At 34.9% G+C, this 14,867-nt stretch overlaps 1 protein-coding gene across 2 annotated transcripts in view; it reads left to right on the forward strand.

The window, feature by feature from the left end:
- ZZZ3 (zinc finger ZZ-type containing 3) overlaps positions 1–14,867 on the forward strand; it is a 57,725-nt gene that overhangs the window by 18,669 nt on the left and 24,189 nt on the right. Inside the window, exons 2-3 of one of the 2 annotated variants that reach the window (XM_082287509.1) lie at positions 5,385–5,538; positions 7,950–9,511. In XM_082287509.1, coding sequence (XP_082143635.1) covers positions 8,001–9,511 — 1,511 coding nt within the window. In that variant the 5' untranslated portion in view covers positions 5,385–5,538; positions 7,950–8,000. Of the gene's footprint in view, positions 1–5,384; positions 5,539–7,949; positions 9,512–14,867 lie in introns of those variants that run through there. The other variant, XM_082287510.1, reaches the window with a different exon arrangement.

Genomic DNA, 14,867 nt, shown 5'->3' on the forward strand with positions numbered 1-14,867 from the left:
TGCGGTGTGATGCGTTTAGGTGAGTTGGGACTAGGTAAAATCACAGATTCTGCCTTTTCCTTGCAGTTATTCCCAGTTCCGGTTTTCCTTCTTCACAGTTGTGATCTTTCTGTCTTCTAGTAGTTCTTCAGGATTTCCAGTCTGTCTCTTTTTCCAGTCAGCATCCACTTACTTTGCTAGTGTATCTGCTGTCCTTACCTGTGGATTCACATTTAGCATTCCCCTCAGCCTGCCTTCATCACAGCTCCACCAGGATTTTTTTTCTCAGGCAAACGCTTCTCTATGCTGAATTCCAATTTCTTACTCCAAAATATGGAGGAAGAAAACCTTCTTGAAGAAACAGTTAGATGTGTCTTAAGCAGTAAGAAGGGTTTAAAATAATTTCCATATTTGTGCACAGAAATGAGTAATTATTTTGACTGAGAATTCAGGAGAGAGACAGCAGGGTGGGAATATCAGTCTGAGACAGATGCCTCAATGTATAATTTCAGCACAAACTCTAATTTGGCCAAGATACAAGAAACTGAAAGCAGTTTAAGTGTTTCAGGCTTTAAAGAGAAGAAATTTGATATAGTGGTTGCTTTTCTAGAGTTCTGCTGTAAAGTCACACTTGTGTAATTCATATTTAATTTGATGTGAAGTAATTTTGCAATCTTATCCTGGAATGTCTGGCTGGAAGAGGGGTGATGCCTATATCATACCCATCCTCCCAGTAAGTTTCCTCATATAGGCATCCCAGAAGAGTGAGAAATACCAGTGCTGTCGGCAGTTTTGATAACACTGCTGAGTGGAAGGGGTGCAAAGGAACAGACGTATGTTGCTGGTCATTGTCATATAACTTTCTCGTTCAACCTTTTTCTTATATTTTGTGATTTTAGAGAAAGAATAAGACGGTGTTGGAGAGGAGGAGGATGAGCTTTTGTTTGTTTTCATATATCCTATTATTTAACTACCAATTAATTTTACCTGGCCATTATGGGTTTTTTTTTCTTCCAGAAAGAACTAGAAATAGCTTTCCACAAGAAGATTCTTTCTGAAGAATTTTTTTCCTCTTACGTAAGAATGGGTTTGTCTAGCCTAGTGAACTCATCTATTTTAAAGAAGAAAAATAGCATATTGAACTACCCATTCTGGTTCTTCACAGTTTTAGTTTTGAGTAAAACATTTCTCTTGCTAGTTTGCTAGCTTTAAAAACCTGTTGATAATTTTTTCATGCTATTCTACATTTTTTCCTTTTACTTTATCTTACTTGCCTTTTATATATAAGATTAATATAAGTAGTCCCATTCTGACAGACTATATTTTGACCATATGTAATATAATCTTACTGTGTCAGAGACAGCTGAAATCTCAGAATAGTTCCGTTAATGTTTATTTATTTTTATTGCATTTAAGCTTTCGTTATAGCTTTAGGCTGCTTATTGTTATATATTATTTTGGGTAACATCTTCATAATGTCTTTTGGTGGAGGTTATTTCTATCATTTGAAAGTACTGCTTGTTTTGATGTAATGTAGAATCAGAAAGATAAAATGCTGTTTCCAGAAAACTGATTTCTTGCTAATGTAGTTATGTGAAGCTCAGTATGTGTGGGAAGAGATGCTGGCATACTCTAGATGTGATAGACTGCTGAATATAATTTGTTAAATGAAATTCGTCCCTAATTTAGTAATACTATGTTAGGAAGTGATGTATTTTCTATGTGGAGATAATCCAAAATCTTGATAATCTTGTGTCTGTGTAGATTCTCATCTTTTCAGAGGTGCTAATTTTTTTTGTCTTGGGCAAATAAGGGATTAGATTCTGTTTGCATAAATATCTGCTGCTTTCAATTTTTAAAAATGTACTGTTTTGAGTAACATTCCATTGCTCTGCAGAGAACTGAAGAACTGCTATTTTATACCACAGAGATCCATCAGTTTTATTTATTACTTTGAGCAATTCTATATGTGTGTCACATTTGCTCTTGTAAATGGTAACTTTGCCAATAGCAGATGTTGTCTCTGAAGTAATTTGGGGATTTACTGAAGTATGGTACTAGAGAGTGCTCCTGCTATCAGATATCCACAGATGCAATATCTGAACACTGGGAAGAGCTGGAATCTTTATCATTGCAGTATTATCACTGGGCATGCTGATTGATGGATGAGACTCAGAAGAACAAGAAGAGAATAGATTATTTTTCTTCAATATGAAGATGGTTTGTTATACTCTAGATCAGATGAACACACCGTTCTGTTTTCTAGGGTTGAATTGTTGTGGAAGACTTTAGAATACTGCCCATTATCATGAAATAGTGACATCAAATAACCATTGGAGACTTACTCTGTTGCAAGAGTCTGTTCTCCCCCACCCCCAGTACACGGTTATTTTTTTATTTGTTTAATGTTGTGTGTAATGTTATTTTATCCATCTTAAGTTCCAAATACTTAATTCCACCACAGGTACAGTAGAGGCTTTGGTTGCTTTGCTGCTTTCAGGTCTTGTATACACCCAGTACGTTCAGGTATTGCCTGAGTCTTTTCACTGTCTCTTTTCTAGCTTAGGGTCACATGGAACGTACTTTTAACTGTATCCATGTTTCTGGATTCCTTAAACAATTGGGCTCATACTTGACTCTCAGATAGTACCAGTGTAATGCAGTAAAAAAATCAGTTATTCTGCATATTTAGGAAGGGTTTTCCTCATTCTGCTGTCTTTAACTGGGGTTTCATCTCTGTGTAAATGTTTGTTGCTAGAAGTTTCATGCACACAGTTCAGCATTCAGTAACTTTACTAAATAGGCTTGTGGTTAAGTTAAATAAAAATTCTAGGATAATGTGAATATGGTGTGTTTTGGTAGAGTTTGCCTAAAGCTGGGTAAGTTTAAGGGTTCTTAATGCAAAAATGCATACCCTGAAATACATCCTATGTTGTCATGAAATTCTTGATTGCATGTAAGATGTACAGACAATTTCTGCAAGCTTCAGTCTCACTCTGAAGATTGTCCCTACTGATTAGTGTGTGACCATTTCTGGTATGGTTTCAGCAGCAACATTTGCTCACTGCCTTCTTACAGAGGTCCTTTCCCACAAGAGACAAATTCAGAGTCCCTTACTTATTTCACAGCTCTGTCTGCATTACACTCTGTTTAACCTGTAACTTCTTAATTTTTAGTGGGCTCTGCAAACCATAGTGTGTTGTTTCTTGGCTGATTATCACTCGTCAAACTTGCAGTCTTTATTGCAGTATTCCAGTATGCTTTCTTAAATGTTGATATGGTTCCCTGAAGAAAGGCTTTTAGAGCTAAAAGCTTATTTAGTTTCCCTTGCACTCCTAATTCCAGCTCATAAATAGCTTCTAAAATGAGTGATGTCCGAAACATTAAATTACTCTTCCATTGAATTTCTCTGCCACAGAAGATGTGGTTGTTCTAAGTGAAAAATGTCATTGTAATTGGATATGCAATGTAAAGGAATAATAGTTAATTTTCAAGACAGTTTTTCCATGGAAACTTCTGGGAAAAATTATATAATTGTTCACTTGTTAAGCCCCTGTGAATGTTGTTTTCTAGGTTTTAAGCATAATTGAGGTGCAGTCATTTCACTGTATCCTGATTAAAGTTTCCTGGTTTTTTTTAAATTATTATTCCCTCCTCCATCCCTGCCAACTGTTACCAAACAAAAAATCCTGACTAGGTAAAACTTTTCTTACCCACTTTGGTTTCTCCTCTTTGATATTTACACAATGTTCTTGCTGTGTCTAAAATGCTTTAGCTGTCCCCAAAGGCACATAGACACAGCAGGGATTGTGTCTTTCCTACTGTGAGTAAAAAAGGGTTGTTTTGGGCAAAAGAAAATCAGGAGAGATGAGGTGTACAAATCTGACAAAATACTGACATCACAATTCCAGCCATTCCTGAAACAACTTATTCATATGTTCTTTACTTAGGACTGGTAAAAGTAATTAAAAATGTTGAGATTGGGCTACCTTCTGATTGACTCACTTATATTTTAAGTGTTTAGTTTGAATGATTTTTTGTTTAAATGCATTTTGTATTTTTACCAAAGTTACAGAGCTTTAGTATTTTTTGAGGTATGTTGTTCTTTTGCAAAAATTGGTCAAAATCTGTCATAGTTTTGGTGTCTCTAGATAATATGGATTTAGAGTAACATGCTTTTTCAAGTGGTTGTCTTTGCCTTCTTGTTCTTCCATTCTTTATTTGTGTTACTATGATGTTAGTTCTCTGTTTGTTAAATTGAGAAATCCCACAGCATAAATGAAACCTGATTTGATTTAGTTATCTGCATAATAGAATTTATGGTACTTCATGTGGCATCACCGTAGAAACATCTTCTGTTACTGAATTTCACCGCAATTAGACGTAATTAATCTCTTCTCCTCTTACATAGCTCAGTTTGTATTTTGAATTGGCCACTTAATGGTGAATTAATTTGCTGTTCTTAGCAGTATGAAATCCTAACTAGGTTGAAAGTAAAGACAATTTCCAGTAATCTAGATATAAAAACTGTGTAGAATGAAGAATACTGAGGAACCTGTCAGCTTGTGTTTTGCATCATGAAGTTTTGAACTGTCAAGATGAAAATAAGCTCACTTTTATTATGTCAATAGAATATGAAGAAAGCTTCAATAACCACTATTCTTTAGTGAATTATGGTGCCTTCATAGTACTAGATGTTCTTAAATTAAAGGTGATTGCTGGTATGTTTTTTCAAGTAGTAACTTGGTCATTGGCACAAATGCCTAACGTGGAGATGACTGAAAGCATTGTGTGACTTTTGGGTCTATAGATGTATTTCTGTCTTTCAGTATCCAAAATACTTCACTTCCACTACAAAGGAGGTGCTATACATTGTTTTCCTTGGATGAAGGATAGGTTTAATGTGAACTCTAGAAAATGTTTTAGTCCTGTTGTATAGATGGAGGTTATTCAAGGATTTGGAGCCAATATAAGTTTAGAGTTCTGCTCAGTTAATTAAAATTAACTGTGTATCTAATAAAATACATTGGACAATGCATTTCATAATTCATTAGTTGTAGTAATACCTTTCACTATTTGTTTTCTTGTGTCTCTTCAAATACCGTCTGAAATTTGAACACTCTAACACGACTCTGGTGAATTCATTTGCTTGCACGTTTAGTGTATGATACAGTGAATCACTTAGAAGCTACCACAAAAGGTATTTTACATTTGAAACCTAAATTAGCATTTCACATACTTAATTACTTTATAGCATATTGTTCTTTCCTTATGTAGGACACTTTTAAAATTGATAATTTCTTCTTTAAAAAGCTGTTATTCTTTGTATGTCCTGTTGCATTCTTCTTCGTTTTCAGTGTAGTAATTTAAATGTTTTATTGATATCTTTGTCTTTTTCTCAACAGTTTTCAAAATCTTGTTAATGTGATGGCATAAACTAGTAAAGCATTTGGATTACATGATGGATATCAGAAATGTTGACTGATATTATTTGAGTGGTACAGTAAGAGTCTGCTGCATGAAATGCCAGAAGTTTATATTTCTTCTAGTTTTGAAATGGTAAGTTTTTTTACATTTGTACTAAGGAAATAATAACTTTTTATCTTGTCATGTAAGGTATATTTCTTTAGAAAGTATCATATCAGTAAAGATTTCTCTCTTGCATAAGATTTCTAAAGTCTGCTGAGTTCAGCAGTAATTACTAACCAAAGTATACATTTCTATTTGGTTTAGGTTATTTTGTTGGTATTGATTTGAAATGTCAGTTACTCACCCCTAATGTGTGCTAGCTTTAATTAGAACAACCTAGGGGAAATGGAATATGTAAATAAACACTGTTTTTCATGTTTGGGTTCAACCCCAAATGAGATCACTCTCCAGATGGTATTGAGCTTGTGTGCAAAGAGGGAGAATATGCAGGCGAGTTTATCCATGTGGAAAATAGGTATGAAAACCATTATAGAAAACACATAGTGTTTTGCTGTCTTCAATCAGCTGCTGATGTTTGACCATTTTCTGCTTGGTGTATTATTTATATTTTCTCTTAAGGCAGAGTGTGTTGGAGAGCTCTCACTTATTTAATTTTAAGTGGACAGAATGAAAGTCCTGCAGCATCTCTTTAGATGTATTTTCAGGAATACAAACTGCATTCATGTAAGGCAGCAGGAATAGCTAACAAGTAGGAGGGTTGTAGCAGCACAAATAAATAGCAGTTTTGAAATTTTCACTTTATAATTGTTTTTTTCTTTGTTGCACAAAATGATGTGCTGTTGTACACAGTTGTGTATAGAGCTATACCACATGTACACAAAATTACGTGCTTTCTTCTACGGTTCTGTCCAGAACTACACCAAGCAATACTTTTAAGATACATTGCTTTCCTTAAGAAATACTGCTTGCATTATGAATTCCTAAACATACAATATAGTAAATATTGCTAATTGTTAAACAGAATTGTATTGGTTGAGAGTGTACTGGTCTTGTCCAATTCTCTTTTCTTTTCTAGGACTATCCGACACTTAACATAGTAGATATAGGAGAATTTATGTTCTTTTTTTTTTTTCCTTCTTTGCTGAAAATAAAAAACACTTCTTGAAACAGTTTTCTACATTTGTTATTTTCAGCATTTCTTAGTAATGTGTGAAAGGTTTGATTCCATATTTTAAATTTGTAGTCTTCACATCATATCACAGTTGTACGGGTATGTGTAATCTGGAATTAGGGTAGATGAAAAAGGGAAGGTATGCCATTATGCACAAATGTGAATCTATTCAATTAACATGGCTATTATGACAGATCTGTGGTGATAAGCAGTTTGACACATTAAACTTCTAAAGATTAAATGAATAGAAGGGTAAGACTGAAATGATTTCTCTTAAAAATTATTTTGAGATACTGGGCAGGTCAAGTACTCCTGCATTTCACTCTGAAATGTGAAATACAGACACTCTGAAATGGGACGTTTCATAGTTACCTTTGAACCTGAATTTACTTAAATCTGATGTGAGTGATGATTCGTCTCACCAACTAAGAGACTTGGGAAACAGCCTTCCAGTACCTCAGAGGAGATGACTGATAGAACCAGGCTTCTTGTTGTCATAAGTGATACAGAAGTAGGAGAGGCCCCACCTGGGTATAAGAAAAAATATTTTTGATTTAAGGACAGTTAAATACTGGAACAGGTTGCCCAGAGAAGTTGTGGAATATCTGTACTCAGTGTTTTTCAATACCCAGCTGGATAATGTCCCATGTAACTAAATCTGAATTTAGGCCTCGTGTTCATTTGAATGGGAGGTTGGATAGGATTGCCTTCCAAAGCCCTTTCCAGCTGGAATGATTTCATGATTCTGATACAGAAATTTTGTTTTATTTCATTTTTACTAATAATAACTGTAAGTATTTTTTAATGGTGTGCTTTATTTTTTTTCAATTCCCTGATAAATTAGAATTGCAGTTCTGTTTTGTTATTTATGAGAGATTTGTTTTTGCTTTAAGCAACAACTGAGTAAGCAAATGCAATTTTAATGGTTTACTTCTTAGTCTGTGAAACCATGTAACTGGAAACTGTGGGATATTGAGAAGACAATCTCATACCTTTTACTAGAACAGACAAATTTAAATAATAATACCAATACATTGTAACATATGTACAATACATAAAAACAGTGTATTTTGCTAACTAGAGACTAACTGGGACATTCCAGCCTTACATAAGGCAAAAATATGAGCAACACTCACACAAGTACTAAAGCCAGAATAACCACAAATACCAAGTCAGCTGCTTTGTAGCTGAGATGGAAAAATTTAATGCACTAAAGAAATACCACAGAAAGAAGCAGTGTGAATACATTGAATGGGCTTATTCAGTTTTGCATTGGTGTATTTGAGACAATACATTCTTCAGATTTGCTGTGTGTCTAGGTGTTTTTTAAGTATTTTTTCTGACTGTTTTGTTTACATTTTTTTTGAAGGTTTCCCAGTGAGTGGATCACAATGAACATACTTTAGGGACTCGCCATAGTATGGCTGCTTCTCGATCTACTCGTGTTACAAGATCTACAGTGGGTTTAAATGGTTTGGATGAAAATTTTTGTGGTAGAACATTAAGGAACCGTAGTATTGCTCATCCGGAGGAAGTCTCACCCCATCCTCAAATCCGATCCAGGTCACCAAAGAAGAGGCCAGAGTCTTTGCAAACTCAGAAGGGCAGCAACGGTGGCAGAACTACTGATCTGAAACAACAGAGTGCTCGGGAGTCATGGGTGAGCCCTAGAAAGAGAGGGCTGTCTACTTCAGAAAAAGATAATGGTGATAAGCAGACTGTGGAAAATAGTGAAAAAAAACAAGCAGAACCTGTTTCACCAGTTTTGAAAAGAATTAAGCGCTGTCTACGTTCAGAGGCACCCAACAGTTCTGAAGAAGACTTGCCTGCTAAAGCAGAGAAGGAGTCATTGGAGCATAAAAGCTTAGTGTCAGACAGTGATGCAGCCTCCACAGGGACTAAGCGAGCTTGTCGATGTCTTATATTGGATGATTGTGAGAAAAGGGAAGTTAAAAAGGTGAATGTCTGTACAGAAGGGTTTAATAATTCTGCAGTAGTTGAAGAGGTTGCAGGTTATCAGACTGTCAATGGAGTTGGTGAGAGAGACTCAAATTCTCTTAACTGTGATGACTGTCAGCTTGATGGGAATGCTAAGCCAAACAGTGCTGGTTCCCGTACACCCAAGGACAAAACAGTAGCAGAAAATGGAAACTCATTTGCCCATTCTTCGTTGTTGCTTAATAGCAGCAAAGAGGACAGTGTTGTAGACCATTATGTGCCTTGCACAAACTCTCAAGAACAGGTAAAGTTAGAGGACCACAAAACAATAAATGACTGCTTGCCTGAGGAGCATGCTAATCAGGCATATGAGCCAGCCACAGGGTCCTTTTCTGAAATCCAGTCATCTTTGTTAAGGGATTCGGAGGAGGAGGTGGATGTTGTGGGAGATAGCAGTGCCTCTAAGGAACAGTGTGCTGAAAACACCAATAGCAACCTGAATACTCACCAGGACAGTGCATCAATCTCAGGTGAACCTGAACCACATTCTTCAGTGCTGAACTGTGTTTCAGCTCAGATGACAAATATGTTGGAACTTCAAGAACACAGATACACGTTGAGAACTTCACCACGAAGGGCTGCCCCTGCCAGAAGCAGCCCTACTAAAAATAACTCTCCTTGTAGAGAAAACGGACAGGTTGAGGAAAATAATCTTAGTCCTACTGAAAAGAATGTACCTGTAGGTATTAATAATATCAATGGATCTCCCAAAAAGTCTGAAGAAATCAAACAGAATGAAAAAGAGAGAAATAGTAATACAGGGGATCATGGGAGTGATGGACTAAGAAAGCCACTGTCTGAGTCTAGGCTTGCTGCTGGATATGTGCCATCTGCCAAAGAGAGTGCCAACATCCACACTGCAGAGGAGGATGAGGAAGAGCCTGATGTGTATTACTTTGAATCAGATCATGTGGCATTGAAACACAACAAAGAGTATGTGTAACTATGGTAACCATGAATTCTGCTTTTGTTTCTTACCAAAAATATATTATTATTACTAAAATCATAAAGTATTTAACATACTTCCACAAAAATTTAAGTGCTTTATAATTTTCATACTCTTCAGTCTTCATTTTTCTTGTTTCTACCTCAGACAAAATTAAACTATTTAATATGCAGTATGGTACAGCAATGTGGTTTATACATTTCTAGCAATTGGAATTCTTGAGCCAGAACTTGAGTTTTTTGAGTTTTTTCGGGTTTTTTGTTTGTTTAAAAGTGCATCTGTTATTTATTTTCTCTTAAAAACTAGCTGGAAGGAAAACCAAAGGAAACCAAACTTTAAATTAGATTTCAGTCATTTGTCAGTATATCCAGTAGACACTGCAGATACAGCTTATACAATTATCATTCTGCTGTACATAGAAGTTGAAGTTAGATACTTTTTTCAGAGTGTCATGGGAAAGAACTCAGCATTATTGTGTTCAGGAAGATGAATTGATCAAATGCAGCAACTTTCTCCAAAGTAAATTATGTCTACATTGCTTTTTGTTCTTTATATGTAAATATAGACATGTACAAATGATGATTATTATTACTATTATAAAAGAGCTTTAACTTGTTTTTATGTTTATCATCTGAATGTCTGTAAGTAGAACTATGGTAATTATACCTTGTGCAAGAGATTTTTGAAACAAAAGGGCCATTCACTGAAGAAAGTTTACATGGAGAAAATTTGTCTTCAAGCAGTAGATCAGGACACAGGGGTTTTTTTCATAGTCTTTGTAATGCTGTTTTGACTCCTCTGTTTTGCTGTTTAGTAGGTGTTCTCTATGTTGTTGTGAGTTCTGAAAGGCCAAGTGCAAATGATCTTCAATTTGCTTCATATGAAGGGCTGAAGCACTGGTAGTAGTTCAGTGTAAATGTAGTGAATGTTCACGGCACAGTTACTGTGAATATGGGCACAGGGCACAGATGGTTGTTTAATCCAGTATGACTGGATTTTTTTATATTACAGTTGCATTATTTATATAGTGAAGTTTTGTTCAGTATTAGATATGAATAAATAATTTTAATCAGAAAATTCTGAATTTGAGCATTGGTTGGACAAACTGTGATTTCAAAGTAATGATCAAGTATTTGCAGCTTCAGCCATCAGTCCAAAGTGGACACTTTTCCCAGTAGATAGAAAGAAAATTGCTTTTCCTTAAATTATAAATGGGAAGAATGGACTGTTGTCTTTTGACTCCTTAGGATGATTTTGGATCTGTATGTAATCTGTATGTAATATCAGACTTCATCTGATACTAGTACACAGATGCATTAGTAATATGATATGGGGGTTGTATTTTTTAGGAAAAATACTGTAAAAATAACAGTAGTTTTTTTCTATTCTTAAACACAGATCTAAATTGTCCTTGAAAATTTCAGGTGTGTGCCCTAGTGTTAGCTTTTGAACATACACAGTTCTGAAGAAATGGGTAGTTGTTGTTCAGGTTGGCAGCCTGTTTGTGAGAACTTGTTGGGGAGCTTTTGAAATTGCAAGTAAGACTTGGTAGCTTGCTACCAGCTTGTTGCCTGAATGCAGAATTCCAAAAGAAATGGTTATTGGTTTTATCCTGTCTTATATTTCTACTTTCCCAAAGGGAAGCATGCTACTGGAGGGAGGGAGTGTTACCCATATCTTTTCTTCATTTAAAAAAATTTTGATAGAGCTGGAAAATTACGGGCCATCCTTTTTTGTTGTTTACATTTGTAATAAAGTAAGTGTGGTATTCTGATGGTTCTGCATGGTAATAGGATCCTTCTAAAGAACTTAAGTCAATGTTTTGACATATGAGTGCAGTCATCATTTATGCAGAATTTCATCGTTCAAGAATAAATCAAGTGCAGTGCACTATATCCTCTACCCAGTTTTAAAAATAGCAAAGTTCATTAGAGGATACTCTTAATTCATGTGTTACAGTTTTTGAATAGTGTCTTAATTATACCCTTGTTTAATCTCATTTGGTACTTATTTTCTAAAATGTTGAACTAAAAAAAAATAAAACAGCCAGTTTTAGCAGAAGTGTATTCGCTGATAGGTCAGATGCAAAGAATTCCAGGGTTCCCATGCTATTAAGGTAGGTTTAGCTGGAGGTAGAGGGTATTCACTTTCTTTGTGGTAGTTCTGCCTAAGCCAAATGTTCTGGTGTTCTGCATATCAGATCTTCAAATGGTACAGTTTTGTTTTTCTCTCCTTCAGTTTGGGATTATTATGGGTGATTTTTTCCTCTAGTTCATGTTTCTGTTCTCTTTTAAAAGCCAGTTCAGAGAGACATTAGCATCTTGGCTAGGTTGAGGAGGCAGATTTCTCCAAGAAGTCCTTAGTATAATTCTTTGGATGTTCCATGGCAGAAAAAAAATACATTCCTCTGTGTCATAGAAGCAATTTTATATGGCTGTAAACTTCTATTATTTCTGGTTACATTACATAGCTTGATGACATACACATTCATACAGTTGATTTTCACTCTTCAAGAAATTGTTGTGACATTGATAAAATATGAATATACCAAAACCTTTAAGAGCTGTTGATAAGACTTGCTATAAGAAAGAAACCTAAATGTATATTTTCATATTTCTGTATGAATTTTGTTGTCTCTTTAATCTTGACATGTTTAAACAACATTCATATATTAATATTTCTGGGAAAACTGGATGATATAATAGGAAAAATAGCCATCACAGGTTATGGAATATTATTATTCAGAGAGAAGGCTGAAATGATGGATGTTCCCACAACTTCTTTATTAAAATAGATCTGTCCTACAAAGACAGAGATGAGTTCTCTAAGTATAAATTTTATCACAACATAGACATTTTTGTAGATAACAGGCTGATCTGGGGGTTGTATAGTTGTAAAGTGTTAATGTTTTCTGTTGCTACACACATAATTGGAATTTTTGTGTATTGTAATTGCTCCTGGAATAGTATGGTTTGGTGCATATTTGAGAATTTTTCTGTGTTCTAGCTCAGAAACATTTGCATTTTCTCTTGAGATACTTTCACCAAGACTGAACATCCTGATTTAAAACTTTCTACACTGCTGAATTTTATATGCTGTGCTTAGTATTTTGCATATGTCTTTCCTCAGGCATTTTTCATCTCTCTTTGCTGTATCTTTTTGTACTGTAATTCTATCTCATACTGCTGTAACTTACTTTAATTTTCTGTCTTGTGCAGCATTTTATTCTCAGTGTTTTTTTGCCTTTGCCCAGTGTTTCATTTAGTGCCCTTTTTTGGTTTTATTTTTTATTTTCTTCTTCCTCTCTACTTCCTTTGGAGATTTGCAGTGTTTGGCAGGTAGTAGGTTGCACAAAGGGAAAATCTTTGTTTGACTCTTAGTCCTGGATTCTAGAAGAAAATGTAATTGAGGAATTGAGGTATCACATGCATATAACATGTTACAGAATGCATTTCTAGGATTCTGTAAACTGCAGTTTGCTTTACAGGAACCACTTAGATCTGGAGGTAAGATGGCTGAAATAGAATCATTATGCACGAGCAATTCCCTACAGGCATTTAATTCCAAGAGTTAGGACCTTGTTCAGTAGATAGATATTTTCATGTATCTTTATTACTTGGTAATATTTAAAATCATAACAGCTGTACTGCCATTTAAAGTGAAGACAGATTAAATGAAAGATTTTAGTACATCTCTTAAAACCCAGTCTTGTGGATTCTTACCTAGGGTAGGTTGTGTTGTTGCAGAGGTCTTGGAAGCACAGACGACCATGCAGGATCATGCAGTCAGATTTACATATGCTCAACAATTTATGATATTAAGGTTTATGTCTTTGGATCCACTTCTAATATTATATAAATGTGAGAAAGGAAAGAAACATTTGTAGCATTTCCTGTGGCATAGGTTTTATATTTTATTCAGTCACAAATTTTCTGCCTAAAGAATCCAGTTAAAGCAGTTCTGTATAAAAGTTCATCTTACTGCACTTGAATTGTTAGAGTAGGACTTGGTGCACCTTGCCATGCCAGTTGTTTGAGAACTGCCTTGAACACAATCGTCTTAAAGTAACTGTAATATCATCTTTCTAAATTTCTGATCTTCTAATTTTACCTGCACCATGTTTTTTCCTTAAATGGAAAAGATAAAAATATCCATGTCTGTCTTCAAATATATTGGCTACTAATAATACTAATAGATGATTTTTATAAATAATCCCTGTATATTCAGCTGTATGTCTCTGAATTAAAGTTAAATTGATCACACAGTAGGGATTTATTTCAATGTGCAGATAAATCTTAACATTCCATGTAATGATGTCATGTGGCAATGAATAGCTAATAATTCATTTTCCTGAATGTCAGTTTTAGTCTGTGGGGACTTTGTTTCTGACTTCCTTTCATCTTAAAGAATAGAGGGAATTGGTGTAAATCAAGTTAATTTCATAGTGGCAGTTTTAATTCATACCTCTGAGTTATTTGTAGACTATATCACCAATATAAAAGAACTGATGAAGGGTATACAATTTTAGTGAAGAAAAAGAGAAGTTAGTAATTGTGAAAAACCAAACATAAATGCCATGTGTATTAGATTGCAATGTGTTTTAATTCATCCTTTGTTCCACAGAACTGGTGTGGCATACAGTGATATTTTTCTTAAACTACCTATTAATGTCAAACTAAAGCATGAAAAGTCGGTGTTTATTCAGAGAGTTGATTTCTACTTTCTAGTAGATTGGTCTATGTAAGTAACCAAACCCAAGACTGGCTTTAAGTAAAGTCATATAAAATTTGGATGCTGCAGCTAGTTGATCCACAAAATAGAAATACATTGGAAATCAATTAGAAACTTCTAGTACAGCTTTCTGATCAACTTCAGTTTGGTTTTGCAGGTAATTGTGTTACTAAAATGTGACAGTGTAACAGGCATGCAACCACGTTTATTAATTAAATCCTTGTATTTTACTACAGCTTAAAATATGAAGTATTTTGAGAATTTTTGCTGCCAGCATTACTATTTTATCATGGTCCATAAGATAATTCTGTCTATAAATACTTGTCAATGGAAAAGTTATGTGACACAAAATTTTTGCAGGACTAAAGATTACTGTTAAGACTACTGTAATCATCGAATCATGTTTTATATTACATAAACTATTCAGTAAAGACTAGAGCTCTTACTTTGCAAGAGATAATGCCTTGGGCATGTGCTGCATCAGCTTTTTGCTCCCTAGGAATGGGCACACTCTGGGACCCATTAAATGTCAAGTACATTTGTCACATTCATTTTTCCTCCCTGAACAGAGGCACCTTGCTGCCAACCACAGCACAATCCCATGAACAGCAC

Source organism: Coloeus monedula (genome assembly GCF_965178545.1).
Source record: "Coloeus monedula genome assembly, chromosome: 9".
Taxonomy (NCBI): domain Eukaryota; kingdom Metazoa; phylum Chordata; class Aves; order Passeriformes; family Corvidae; genus Coloeus; species Coloeus monedula.